The 14,749-nt window shown below is 51.6% G+C and overlaps 2 protein-coding genes across 2 annotated transcripts in view; both read left to right on the top strand.

Annotated features, from left to right (window-relative positions):
• RNF225 (ring finger protein 225) overlaps positions 1–362 on the top strand; it is a 969-nt gene extending 607 nt beyond the window's left edge. The window contains exon 2 of the mRNA XM_012558557.1: positions 4–362. Within this exon, the coding sequence (XP_012414011.1) occupies positions 4–362 (359 nt within the window). The remainder of the gene's footprint in view (positions 1–3) is intronic.
• An 8,958-nt stretch (positions 363–9,320) lies between these two features.
• LOC111822423 (zinc finger protein 584-like) lies at positions 9,321–13,861 on the top strand. Its single transcript, XM_023741251.1, has 2 exons — positions 9,321–9,525; positions 13,029–13,861. The coding sequence occupies exons 1-2, from the start codon at positions 9,321–9,323 to the stop codon at positions 13,859–13,861; spliced, it is 1,038 nt and encodes a 345-aa protein (XP_023597019.1).
• The last annotated feature ends 888 nt before the right edge of the window (positions 13,862–14,749 follow it).

The raw sequence follows: 14,749 nt of genomic DNA, 5'->3' as shown, positions 1-14,749 counted from the left end.
GCCGTCCGCTCTCGCGCCGCCTGACGCTGAGCAGCCCGGTCTGGGCTTTCAACGCGGCCGTGGCGCTGGCGGTGCTGGTGGCCGCAGGCCTCGTGGTCTCGGGCGTCTACATTTTCTTCCTCATACCGCACGCCGCCTCATCCTCCTCCGCGCGCCCCCAGCTGGTGGCGCTCGCTTCGGCGCCGGGCTTCTCCTTGTTCCCGCCGCAGCCGGCGCCAGTCGCACCTTGGACGCCCACCTGGACGCCGCGGCCTGAGCTGGACGCTACTGTGCTAGGGGCTGGGCAGGACGCCCCCCAGCCCGAGGCAGAGCCCGCTGGGGGCGCCGAGGACCCGATGGAGGCTGACCTGGGGCTGGACTGAGGCTTGGACTAAACGTGGGGGGCGGCAGCTGGCCCTGGCTCATCTCCGCGGGCGAGAGGGGGCAGGAGAGTGTGGGGGAGGCAATGAACACACCACCGTACCAGGGCCGTCTCCAGGCCTAGCCAGGCGAACCTTCAAGCCGTTACTCTAGTGGGGGCCATAGCGGGGTGCATTGCAGGCAGCCATCCCCTAGAACCGGGCCTACCAGGAACATCATCGTCACCACACGGTAGAGACCCTCCCAAGGAGCACACCCACCGTCATTTACACAGGGTGCCTCTGGGACTTTACGAATCCCATCCCCGTAGGGATTCAGTTGGGAGGCACGCCTGACCATAATTCCCGTGGGCGTCCAGCTAGAGGAGAGCCCCTGACCCCAGTTCCTCTGGGGTCCTGCTGCTATTATCCACAGCCATGCGCCCCTAACTGGTCCACTGCAGTGTAGTCCTTCCATCTTCTTGGGACAGCTATAACCCCAACCCCCACCCTTGACTCCACTCCAGGTTGGGCCTGGTGGGATGCAGTCATCCCCTTGCTGATCCTGGGTGGACAGTCACTGCTGTGCACTCCTGGTTGGAGCAGGGGTGGCCCAGCAGGCCTGGTGGAGTAGGAGTCTCTACCTTCATCCTGAGTCCCAACCCAGAGCCTCCACTTACCTCACAAATCATTGCTTCTGGGATCCCCCAGCATGCTCTGAGAGACAAGGTTGCCCCCTGGACCAGACAGTGGTATGTGATGAGGAGAGGGGCTCCTAGACCTTTCTCAGCCTGCCCCAAGGCCTGCCCCTCTGCCTGGCCCCTGGGCTCCTGTTACATCCATCTTCACTCATTTCTCAGGGCCAGCCCCTGCACCCCCTCCTCTGACAGGCATCTCTCAGTCCCTCTCACACACACCCGTCCTAGCTGTCCTTCCCAGCTCAAGCCTGAGCCCTACCCTGTGGACAGCAGCGTGCGGGGAGGGTGACTCTTGAGCTCCTGTCCCCCTCCTCCCCAAAGCCTTCCTGGGTTAATCACAGTGGAGTAGACAGCAGCTGCCCCCTGCACAGGTGGCACCTAGGCCTCCTGCCTCCCCCTGGGCTCCAGAGCCCCCATTCTGGCTCACCTCACACAGGATTGGGGTGCTGTGTTGGGGATGGGCACCCAACATTTTCCAGAAAGAAATGTGAATTCTGTGAGGCTGGAGACTCCTGTCTGATTCGTTTACGTTTGTGTCCTCAGTTCCCAGCATACAGTGGGTGCCTAATAGTTATCTGGGGAGTGACAATGTCACAGGTGACTGAGAGGCAGCCTGGGAATGCCTGTGGGCACCCAAGGCTCACCCAGCTCCCAGCTGCCCTAGGCCCAGGCATGTCTGTGCAGCTAGACTACTGTGAGCCTGCTGCTAAAAAGGGGGAAGCCAGAGGAGGAACATCAGGATGGCTGAGGGAGTGTCTTCCCAAACCAGTTCTTGGCCCACACCCGGTTACCAATATCACCCATAGGGGCCAGACCAGAACACTGGGTCACAGGGCAGCCACAGCACAGCCCCACAGGACCTGCTAGGGCACAAGCACCGTTGCCCCTTTGTGTTAGTTTCCTGTGGCTGCTGTAGCAAACCACCTCCAACCTTAAAAACACAGACACACACACAACAGTTGCCGTTAAGTCTATTCCAATGCATGGCGACTCCACGTGTGTCAGAGTAGAACTGCGCTCCATAGGGTTTTCAATGGCTGTGACCTTTTAGAAGTAGATCACCAGGGCTTTCTTCCAAGGTGCCCCTGAGTGAATTTGAACTGCCAACAATTTGCTTAGTTTCCGAGTGCTTAACCATTTGTTCCCCAAAGACTATCCCCAACTTAGAGTGACTTAAAACAACACAGATTCATTCTCTTACAGTTCTGGAGGCTGAGTCTGAAATGAGTCTCAATAGGCTAAAGTCCAGGTTTTCCCAGGGCTACTCTCTCTCTGAAGGCTCAAGGGGAGAACCTGTTCCTTGACTTTACCAGATTCTAAAGTGGCATTCCTTGGCTTTCTCCATCTTTAAAGCTAGCAGGGTAGCATCTTTAAATCTTTCTCTGACATTCCTACCTCCCTGTTTTAGATAAGGACCCTCCTGGTAACATTTATGGCCCACCTTGATAATCCAGGATAATCTCATTTCAAGGTTCTTAATCACATGTGCAAAGTCCATCTTGCCATATAAGGTAACACATTCACAGGGTCCAGGGATTAAGACCTGGATATCTTTCTGTTGGGCCGTGGAGTTGATTCTGATTCATAGTGACCCTATAAGACAGAGTAGAACTGCCCCATAGGGTTTCCTACGCTGTAATCTTTACCGGAGCAGATCACCAGGTCTTTTCTCCCGAAGAACTGCTGGTGGGTTCGAACTGCCTACCTTTTGGTTAGCAACAGAGCACTTAACTATTGCACCACCAGGGCTCCTTTGGCTATCTTTAGGGGCTATTATTTCACTTACCACTGGATCCCAGGGGTCCATTCCCCTCCTCATCACTTCCTTCCTCCATCCCAGGCTGGGTGGGTGACAGTGGACCTGGCCCAGATGAACTGAGCCAGGGGGCTCAAAAAAGGGGCTGCTGGCTGTCAGTGCACAGAAGAGGAAGAGAGGATGCTGCCTGTCCGGGGCTGGTCAGGGAAGACTGCCTGGAGGAGAGGACCTCAGAGCTGTATCCTCAAGCTTGCTCAGGAGAAATGACAGCTGACATTTAGGTGGGAGGCACAGCCTGCACAAAGGGGCAGCAAGATGGTGGCTAAGGGCAATGAATGGGGCTGCTTCCCTCCTGATCAGTCCTAACCTGCTCCCTTGCATCGGCTACTGGGATGTGTGGAAACCTGTACCTCAATCTCCTCTCCTGTAAAACGAGGCCGATGACAGAGCCCATGGGTCTCTGAGCATCCCTGTCTGCCAATTACTACGTCAGTGCCTGCCCACCCACTGCACGTGACAAAGATGGCTGCCTCAAAGCCACCCCCGGGCCAGGACCATGGTGGACTCTCCCCACACTTGCCCGCTAGCCTGTGACCACATTACCCACATCTCCTCCTCAGGCCCCTGGAGCTGGGTCCTCTCAGCCCTCCCTGTGCCCATTCCCAGATCACACTGGACACTGTCCTCGGGTACCCTGGCCTGGGCACCTCTGTCCCAGGCTTGCTTCTTTCCCAGGTCTCCGAGCCTTGAATGATGCCTAGGGAGGGAGCCAGCTTCAGTGGCTGACACGGTGTCAGGGTAAGTCCCTGTCTGTACCCGCCAGACCTTGGTTCCCCCTTCTGTAAAATGGGTGACAATAAACACTCTACTTGCACGAAGAATTCATTCATCCACAAATGCTCGTTGAGCACTTGCTGTGTACCAGGGGTGCACGGAGGCACCTAGGGAACAAGGAGGGCACTCACGTGGAAGATGATGTCCAGAGGGCTGAGAGCAGAGCCACCGTTCTGGCCGCACTGCCCCCTACACCTTTGCTCATTCAACCCCCAACTCCCCAGGCCTTCCCCAGGTCCTGCCCTCCAGGAGTGATGCTAGGGGCTCTATTCTACGGTAATTCACCACCACTCCTCACGCAAGTCTGGGAGGCCCCTGTCCACTCCAGATCCGTGCCTGGCCATAGGGGCATCCTCTGGTGGCCAGGCCGATAGACCAGCGGTCGGAGGATGGGGGTGACCTCGCAAGACCCTAGGAGTGGCGGTGTCCAGACTGACAGACGGGGGAAACTGAGGCTGGCAAGTAGGGCAGGGCGCAGACTCGAACCCCTGCAAAACCTCTTCTCCTGTCAGTCCAAAGCTCGGGCAAGGTAGCCTCGTTTTGCCCTATTTCCCTGGCCCCACATTTTTCTTTGTGGCCTCAGTTCTGTCAAGATCTTCCCTAGAATGAGGAGAAATCGTCAGGAAACGCAGACCATAGAGAGACCGTACTGAAGGTTGGGGCTGGACTGTCTTGCTACAGCAACCAGGTCCGCCTTAGCCTCCCCACGGTGTGAGGTAGTGCGTGCCTATAGCCTAGGTGGGAGGAAAAGCCCAAGTTACGTAGTGGTTAAGAGTTTGGCTGCTACTCAAACGGTCGGCAGTTCGAATCCACCAGCCGCTCCTTGGAAACCGTATGAGGCAGTTCTGTTCTGTCCTAGAGGGTTTCCAAGGAGCAGATGGGAGGAACTACGAGAGCATGCTAGATCTGGTAGCCAGTCAAGAGCCTGGGGCCGGCGTTGCTATGGCGACCAAGGGGCGTGTGGGCCCGACTGAGCGAGCATCCCAGAAGTGTAACTGCCAGGAGGCGAGAGTAGGGAAGGAAGACTTTGACACGGGGGACAGAGGCGAGAGAACTGAGGCTGCGTGGCCGCGAGAGGAGAGAGAACGCAACAGCAAACAAAAGACCCAGCTACCTCAAATGTTTTAAAGGGTAAGAGGAAGAACACCATAAGCATAAGAAAAGGAGCTCATTGAGCAGCCCCATGCACAGAAGAAACAAGTCCTCAAGTAGTAGAGGGCAGGATGGACAAGGAATAAATTATATTTTAACACATATTCATATTGTTATAAATTTTAATTCAGATAAATTTTAACATAGTGTATGGTTATGAATATATTTTAGCATAGATTTTAACAGATAAGATTATACTTATAAATAAATGTTATGGTAGTCAAATTTCAAGACAGCTAGGTTATATCCTTAAGAGTGGAGTTAAATGCAAGAGACCCAGGTGTGGCCCTGATGGGCCTGAGAAGGGGGCTGAGAGGAACAAGATCCAGGCCTCTCCAGACAAGGTAGGTCATTATCAACCTGTGTAGTGAGCTCTGGTAAGCTCTTGTTAACAGTAACCCCACCTGCAGAACTGGTATTATAGACTGAATTGTGTTCCCCAAAAATGTGTATTACCTTGGCTAGGCCATGTTTCCCAGTATTGTGTGGTTGTCCCCCATTTTGTGATCTGATGTGATTTTCCTGTGTTGTAAATCCTAACCTCTATGATGTTAATGAGCCAGGATTAGAGACAGTTATGTTAATGAGGCAGGACACAATCTATAGGATTAGGTTGTATCTTGAGTCAATCTCTTTTGAGATGTGAGCAGAGAGGAGGGGGATCTCATTACCACCAAGCCAGAAGAGCCAGAAGCAGACCACATGCTTTGGACCCGGGGTCCCTGTGCTGAGAAGATCCTAGACCAGGGGAAGATTGATGACAAGGACCTTCCCCCAGAGCCAACAGAGAGAAAGCCTTCCCCTGGAGCTGGTGCCCTGAATTCAGACTTCTAGCCTCCTGAACTATGAGAGAATAAATTTGTTTTGCTAAAGCCATCCACTTTTGGTATTTCTGTTATAGCAGCACTAGGTAACTAAGACACCCGGCAAGCCTGGTACTGGAGGATCCACTTCCAAGATGGCTCACTCACGTGGCTATTGGCAGGAGGCCTCAGTTCCTTGCCATGTGAACTACTCCAGAGGGCTGCTTGAGTGTGTTCACAACATTCCGCTGACTCCCCAGAGTGAGTGAGCTAAGAAAGAACAAGGTGGAAGACACAATGTATTTTGCGACCTAATCTTGGAAGTCACACACCATAACTTCTGCCACATTTTGTTCATTAGAGGTGAGACACTGAGTTTGGCCCACACTCAAGGTAAGGGAAATCTGGGTCAACCTTTTGAAAAATGGAGTGGTAAAGACTTTGCAGACATTTAAAACCACAACAGGCTGACACTAGTTTGGCTTTATTTGTTGGCAGAGGCCAGCCCCCACACTGCCTAAAGTGTAGTCACTGACAAGGTCCTTTGCCTTCCTTCTTCAGCCAAGCAGGCCTGTGCCACTCCTTTGGGCCTGCTCTCTCATAAGAGTCTCAGGTCCCTGGTTGAGGGTGAATCCCCAGGGGGCAACTTTCAACCTTTCTGTGAATGTAGGAGAGGTGGGGGAGAAACCAATGCCCAGTAAGTGGAGACAGCATTAGAGCCAAGGAAAAGATAAAGAAGAGTGACTTTAGCTTTGGTCCGTTATCCATCACCAGGCCCCCAAATGTTGAGGGGAAAGGAATGGAGCTGTGGATGTTGGAGGACAGAAGAAGGTGGTGGTATTAGAACAGCTGACTATTTCCCAGACCCCTTGCACCGTAATGTTGGAGGATGTGGACTGAAGAGTCACAGTGGTTTAGAGCTGTACTGACCCTTTCTCCAGTCACCTGCAGTGTTTCCAGGTCATCACTGGGAGAGTGCAGGCAGAGTGGCCAAGTGGCACAGGTACCAGGGACCAGCTGGCCCATCACCAAACATGTCAGGTATCAGAGATCCATGCAGGCAGCTGGCACTGGAACTGCAGACTCAGGCCCCTGCCCAATGCTGCCTAGTGCCAGCTGGTGCTGATTCAGGGGCCTGATGAGGCACCCAGCCCACTCATCTGTTTCCGCAGCAGGAGCGTTTTGTGCCAGGGCCTGTCCTGTCCAGCAGACCTTGGTGAGCCTCTGCAGGCCAGTCTGCACAGCTGGCCACCCCAGTCAGCCATTTCCGCTGTGCTGTAAATGGTTGACTCACTAGGCTTGGCGTACTCAAACCCTGCACATTCCTGAGAAAGGACTGGTCCTTGACTGGCTCCTGGGAATGGAACTCTAAGCCCTTGGAATATCCTAATATGAGGGTCTTTGTCTACCTGGGACTTTGGGCACCGCCAGATAGTTTATTCTATGTGATTTACATTGAGGGTCTTGGGCCACGCTCTATCAGTTTGTCCTCTGGACTTGCTGGAGATTGAGTAACCAAGATCAGCCACACAGCCGGGGGCAAGCACGGGCTGAGGACCCCCACTCGCAGTGCCGCCTGATGGCCCCAGGGTGCCATCCCCTCTATGGCCTGGGAGAGGAGACATTCGCCGCGGTCACTGTGCATAGAAGCGTACGGAGGCGGGACCTTCTCAACATTTGCGCTTTCCGCTCCCAGCCGGAGATCCCGGCCCTCCTCTTGGTGTGCACTGCGGCGTGAGTTGCCAAAGCAACGCTCAGAGCCAACGCCGGAAGTCCAGCCCCCACCTTGGTCGTCATTGGACAATGTCAGCAGGACCCTAAAGGAAATGCCACTCTCTTCAGTCGTCATTGGCCAGCCTCGGGACGTAGGCGCAGTGTCTACCGGGCAATGTAGTTCCCGGCGCGGGGACAGGCCCCGAGAAGGGGGCCGTCTCACCTGGGGACTACACCTGCGGGAGGAGAAGGGGCAAGGTCCCTCCCCGCACCTTTGTCCGAGCAGTGACCCCCCCCCAACACGCACACCGGCCCTGCCTCCGTAAGACTCGTAGTTCTGACTGTATGACCGGCGGCCTTGCGCAGGGAGTGTCCATCCAACGCCCGCCTAGGCCGCGACCTCTCTGGGATCTCCCCACCCGCCTTCACTCCGGCGCCCCCCGCAGGCGGAACGCTGGGTCTTGCGCGCGTTTTACACGATGTGGGGTGGGGATTGAGGTCACTCGTCCCTTAGCACGTCTGGGGTAGGGTCAGTGGTCTCCTTGGTCGCCGCCTCTCGCCATCCCGCTCCACCCACAGATTCCGATTGTGGCGACGGCACCAATGGACCCCACCCAGGTGAGTGGGGAGGGTTGCCCCAGGTTCTCAGCCGCTGAGACCCTCAGCCACATGATTCCGGCACCCAGATATAGGGGATGGTGGTGTCCTGGGACTCGTCTCCTCCTCCTACGCTTTCGCTGCTGGGGCCCTGGGGTCACTCCAGCCCAGCGTGCTGAATTTCGGCCTGGGGTTAGGTGGAGGGATTCCCATTTTTTGGCAATCAATGACATGTGGTGTGGCAAATGTTAAGGACACAGAGACCAACATGTGCAAATGCGTGGAGGTGAGGTGGAACTGGGAGTGTTAAAGAAACTGCAGGTCCTCTTTATGGTGTGAATCGAGAGCAGGAGGCAGGAATCAGGCCTGGACTGGCAGCCTGAGGAGCTGGGCCTCAATTCTGAGGGTGGCGGGAGCCACGGAACGTTTGGAGCAGAGGAGGAAAGTGATTTCATTCAGGTGCCTGCAGAGTGGAGACCAGACTGGAGTGAGGGAGGAGGCAGGGAGGCCAGAGAGGAGACTACTCATGATGGTGGCTGCACCAGGCTGGTGGCAGTGGAGGTCGCAGAAGTGGCTAGATTCTGGATCTGCTATTTAAGTACAACCAGTGAGAGAAAGTGAGTCACTCAGGGTCACCTGGGAGAGTCAGGCAGGGGCCCAGGCCCAGGGTGTGGACCAGTGGGCTGGGCTCTGTGTGTCCAGAGGAGAGAGGAAGGCTGGTGGCAGGTGAAGGGACAGCATGTGCAAAGGCAGGGGTGGAAGAGGGCCAGAGGTCTGGGAGTTCTCTGTGGAATTCCAAGTGGCTAAGGGTTGAACCTAGGAACATAGCCAGGTGGGGAGGTTTTCAATGCAGTGGGGACCATTGGAGGTGTGGGCAGGACTGGGGCAGGATGGAATGCTGATTGCTTATGCCAAGCACTCTCAGGGTACCATATGCAGAATGGCATGTGGGGAGGCCAGGAAGATACCTATGGGGTGAATTTGTGGGGTTGTGTTGCAGAGTTTGGAGCTGTGAGCATGCTATAGGACAGTTACATATGGGAGGCAAATCGAAGAGCCCTGGGACCAGGTACTTGGGGCCTAAGGGAGAAGAGTGATCTTAGGTTTGGTTGATTCTGAGAGGTGTGATCTAGGAGACACAAAGGGAATTGGCTTGCAGGACAGAGTGGGAGGAGGGCTGTGTGCTTGGCCTGTAACATAAATGGCATGCAACTGGTCACCAGCCTGTTGTTGCTGTGGGCTGGACACTGTCCAAATGCACCAAGAGGAGAAATAGGCACAGATATTACTAGGATGCTGGGATAGGGATCTGGGGAGAAAGGAGATAGGAGGGTGTGTGTGTAGTGGGAGGAAGTCTAGGGCCCATCGGGAAAGAGGATTTCAATGGGAGATGTGGTGGGACCCTGAGTCGCAGGTCAAGGGCCTGGATATGTCCATCTGTCCATATTTTGGTTGGTTTTTCTGCCCTCCCATTGACCCCAAGGATCAGCTGAACCCATCAATGCAGGGCCCAGTGACCTTTGAGGATGTGGCTGTGTATTTCTCCTGGGATGAGTGGGGGATCCTTAATGTGACCCAGAGGCTCTTGTACTGTGATGTGATGCTGGAGAACTTTGCACTCATTGGCTCACTGGGTAAGTCCCTCATAACCTCCCCCAGCATACTGATCACCCTCTGCCTTTACCCTCTAGGAGGTGCTGTCTGTGCCAGAGCTGGACCATGGGTACTGTCAGAGCTGGCACTGGGCTATGTGCATTTCCACCACTTCTCTTAGCAGCTTTGTGAATAGGGCCAACAGCTGTTGCCCCAAGGCATTATGGGGCAGGTTTCAGGGTTAGATGTTTCACAGTCTGCCCAACAGATCCCACTGAGCTCAGCCTCTCCCTGGCCTGGTGACCCTGCTGGAGTCTTGGCCCCTCTGTACTACAGGTTTGCCCTCTTCATCCACAAGATATTGTTCAGGGCCTGCCTGTGCCAGCCTGTGGCATGAAACTCAGGTACCCACGTGGTCACTCTCTGCAGGAACCTCTCAGCTGTTCCTGCAAGATGCTGCAAGGAAGTTCATTTTGTTTTTTTCCTGGTTGCAGAGATGACAGGAGCTCCCTTTGGTCTGTAAGGGGGTGTGTCACCTGCCTTTTGCTTCCTTTTTGCCCTAGAATTTGCACCTTTCAGTTCCCATGTTGTTGCCCCACTTAAGTGTGATGAAGAGCAGTGGGTTCCCATTAGGGTGGCTATGACTCTGGCCATGGCAAGACAGGCCAGGAGGGGTCCTGTTCCTGGTGAGTGGGAACTGGGAGATGAGCTAGTATCAAGGATGGGCTTAAAGTGTGCCAGGTGCCTGTCCTGTGTATACTGATGTTGGTGCTAAGGCTGTGGCCATACCTCATTCTCATCATTTCTTCCCCCTTCTGGACACCATCCTCTTGCCATTTCTACTCATTCTTAGCCTCTCCATGACCTCATCTTTCTGGCCTGTATGTTCCTCCATTTCCCCTCCTCTGTACCTGTATCAGTCTGAGTCCAGTCAGGTGAGAGAAACCATGCGGTAGTTTGAACAGGTAAGTTTAATATAAAGAACTGTTAACTATATCAGAGGATTGGAATAGCAAGGGATTAGAAAGAAGTAACAAGAACTTTAAAGAATATAGGAATAGCAGATAGAAGAACAGCCACTACTCCCACGGCTGAGAGAGAACACACAAGGAAGAATTCTCCCCAGGGCTGAGTCCAGACTTTGTTGGAGACGGTGCAGCTGTGCTTTACTGAATGGCAGAGAAGTTACTGTGGTGCCTTGCCAGAAGAAACTGCTGGAAATCTATCCTCAGAAACTTGTCAGGGGAGGCTGTTCATGGGAAAGTATCTCACCAGAGGCACTCCATTACAAAACCACATGAGGGGAGTCCTGGGAGAAGATTCTGGCTGTTAAGTACTGCTGACTGTTATGCAGCTGGGCACTGGAGAGGCTGCAGCATTGCAGGAGCCTGGTGCTAAAGAAAACTGCTTGGTGCAGGAAATGGACCCTGGGGAGCTACCATGTGCTGTAGGAGCCAAACACTGGAGGAGCCTGCATGCTACAGGAGTCTGCCAACAAGCACACTGGAACCAGGAAACATCTCTCTCACATCACTGTTCTGCTTTTTAGGGCCTATGTGATTATGTTAGGCCTACCCAGACAATCCAGGATAATCTCCCTATGTGAAGGTCAGTTTATTAGCAACCTTAATTCCATCTGAAAAATCCTTTTTTCCATGTAAGGTAACATAGTCACAGGTTCTGAGGATTAGAGTGTAGACATCATTTTTCAGCCTACCACAAATGTGCAGGTCCCATATGATAAATCCAGTTCAACGTATGTCTCCCTAAGGCTTTGGGTTCTCTCGTCCACATCCTGCCAGGGAAGCTCTGGCATCTCAGTCTCAATAACTTCAGTCCACCACCGAGTCCCAGTTCTAGTTAATCTGTTAAACTACCTCCAGCTGATCGAGCTAAAACATTAAATCTAGTAGTTGTACTAATAAGTGCACCCATATCAATGAATTCAGTTCAATTTGTTAAATTCCACCCTCTTTGATCTACAACCCTTAGAATCCACTTCCACACATTACCCAGGTTTCTGCCAGTATATATTAGCAGACTGTGTAAGCTATCTCCTCTGTAGTGTACTTCTCCCCATCGAGAATGCTGAGATTTGACCCTAGTTACGGGGCTAATGGCAACACGGGGTGGTTGTGGTGGGTCTTGAGGAGGATGGGTATCCTCCTTCAAGGCTTCTACCCTAAGTGAGTTACACAGGGTTCAAGTAGAGGAATGCTAGTCTCCTTGGATACTGGTGAGAAAGTGAATTCCATTGGTAAGGGAGACTCAGTGACTTGAGGTTCAAGACTTTCAGTTTAATTTAGGTCCAGCCAGATGTCCCCATTGCAGGTTTCACAATCCCATTCTTTACCAACCCATGCCCTAATTTTCACACTAGAAACTTGGCCCAACTGTGAATTCAACTGACATTGTAATTCAGCAACCCATACAGTTGAATTTTGTGTTTGATTTTCAGCAATATCAGTCCTGCAGATACAAGAAATAAGAGCTTCTTTTAGGGCTGTCATGGAAGCTCTCTGGTTCTCAAACCAAGGCTTGATCTGAAAGTTTAAGAACCTGAGCTTATTTTTTCTTCCTGTAAGCACTCCAGTGGACTCAGGAGAATCTATCCCATACTACAGCCCTTGCAGTCATCATTACTGCCATAAAAGTCAAGTGCAGGAGCTACTTGAGCTGGTAAAACATGTGCCTCAGTTGGCATTTCTTCACAGTCAACCACAGGTGATAGCTTGATTGTGATGCAACTGCATGCCACGAGTTGCTGTTATCCTGTTTCCCACTGGCAAGTAGCTCAGCACTGTGCTCAAGCCCAAAGGTACAACCAAATGAGTCCCACAATCCAATCTTTGCAGGCTATCTCCTAGCACCATTCTGTATCAGTCTGGGTCCAATCAGTAGAGAGAAACTGCACAGTGTAGAGAAGGTTTAATATAAGGAATTATTAACTAAATCAGGGTTGGATTAATGAGTACAGGGGCAGATGCTGGAGAAGCTGTAAGCGCTGCAGAAGCATGCCGAGTGAGCAGACGGCAACCAGGAAGCAAGACCCTTGTTTTGTGATTTCCCTCCAGTGCGATCTATGGATGACTTAATGTCATGCCAGCTGGCAAAGGAAAAATATTTAAAGAGCCGAGTACATGCAGAACCATATGACATTGATCTACTCTATATGTGACACAAGGCACGCACGTATCATTCTTATGTAATATGGGAACACCAGCTACTTCTGTTCTAGTTGGTTTTTGCTGGGACTAGATACATGCCTTTGCACAGTGGTTGGCTGTCACCAGCAGCCAAGGCCCTGCTGAAACATTCTGCAGAGGAGTGACTTAGAGACCCTAACTCTCCTTTCTGTGCTGCATCCCATCATTGTGTCCAGATCCCTGTTGAGGTCTCACACATTCTATGGTCTGGTTAGGCCCTATCCTGCACCGGCAATTCTATGGACTCCTTCCTGAGTGTAGCTGACATGCATCTGTGATGAGGGTGCTTCCCTCCCTCCAATCCAACACTCAGTTAACTGATATTTCTCTGCTTTCAGGCTGTCTGTGTGGATCTGAGGATAAGACTGCCGTTCTTGAGCAGGTAAAGAGCTGCTGGGCCCATCTGTCAGAACAGCCTTTCACATGTGAGGAATGTAGCAAGGACTTCCTGGCCACCTTGGACTTTGTCCAGCAACAGGGCACTCACACCAAAGGGAAGCTACAGAGGGACACCAGGGAGACCTTTCCTCACTGCTCCAATTTCAGGCAGCACACAGGAGTCCACACCGGACAGAAGCCCTTCAAGTGTAGCAACTATGAGGAATTCTTCCTGAAGAGCTCTGCCCTCCTCAACCACCTGAGAACTCACACAGAAGAGAGATTCTATAGATGCCCAACAGGTGGAAATGCCTTCTTGGAGAAATCGGCTCTTATTACTCACAGAAAAGTTCACACTGGAGAAATATCCCATGTGTGTAAGGATTGTGGAAAGGCCTTCAATAACCTGTCTAAATTGAGCACCCACCAGAAAGTTCACAATGAAATAAAACGTTATAAGTGCAGTGAATGTGGGAAAACGTTCAGCCACAAATCCACGCTTGTTCAGCACCACAGAATTCATACAGGAGAAAGGCCTTATGAGTGCAGTGAATGTGGGAAAGCTTTCAGCCTTGTATCCACCCTCATTCGGCACCGGAAAGTTCACACTGGAGAAAGGCCCTATGAGTGCACTGAATGTGGGAAATTCTTTACCCAAAACTCTAACCTCATTCGGCACCAGAGAGCTCACACTGGAGCAAAGCCTTATAAATGCACTGAATGTGGGAAAGCCTACAGCAGAATCTCCTGTCTCAGTCGGCACCAGAAGATTCATACCAAAGAAAGCCTGTAAGAATGGCACCAATGTGGGAAAACCTTTGGCACCAGAAAGTTCTCAACATAGAGAGACCTCATAAATGCAGCACATGTCTTCAGCTGCATCCCAAACTTTGCAACACTAGAAATTTCACACGGGAAAAAGACCTTAAGAATGCAGTGAATGCAGAAAAATGGGTCCAACCTCATTCAAATAGGACTTATCAGGGTAGTGAATGTGGAAAAGCTTTCCACCAAAGCTCCAAACTTGGTCTGCATGGATGATTTCATGTCAGAGAAAAGCTTCTTCTTCTTCTTTTTTTTTTTTTTTTTAAGTTTTTAAAGTAGGATTTGTGCCTTTGCTGGTAACTGGAAAACTGATGAAATTTTGCAGTAGTTGTTGATCATCCGGTTTTCTCATTTCCTGAATATGCCAGTCCTGTTGATGACTAATGTTGTAGTGCCAGGCTCCATAAAATGTTTTGCATTTGATAACAACATTGGATAAGACGGAAAGTATTGTATTTGAATACAAATGATGGAGTCAAGTACACATACTACTTATTTACTCGTCATTCACTATTCATTCAACAGATACTTAATAAGCAACTATTAAGTGCCAGGCATTGTGGAGGGCCTAGGTGGGGGGGTCATAGTTATGAATACATTATAATTTCTACCCCTGAAGTGTTCTCAGTGTAGAAAAAAGAGTTGTAAATGATGAAAAAACCACTCAGAGTGCTAAATGCATTAGTAGATAAATTTGAGTCAGGTGTTTTGGAAAGCACAGAAGAGACATTTAATTTAGGGATGGGGTCAAGCTGGTTGAGAAAGGAGTCACAGAGAAGGTGACATTTGAGCTACATTTTGGAGGATAAGTAGGATTTTCCAGGAAGACACAAAGTATTTTTATCTCTCTTTTATA

Source organism: Trichechus manatus, unplaced genomic scaffold (genome assembly GCF_000243295.1).
Source record: "Trichechus manatus latirostris isolate Lorelei unplaced genomic scaffold, TriManLat1.0 scaffold00176, whole genome shotgun sequence".
Taxonomy (NCBI): Eukaryota; Metazoa; Chordata; class Mammalia; order Sirenia; family Trichechidae; genus Trichechus; species Trichechus manatus.
The sequence above is the reverse complement of the archived record's forward strand: the minus strand, read 5'-3'. Positions and strand labels throughout refer to the sequence as shown.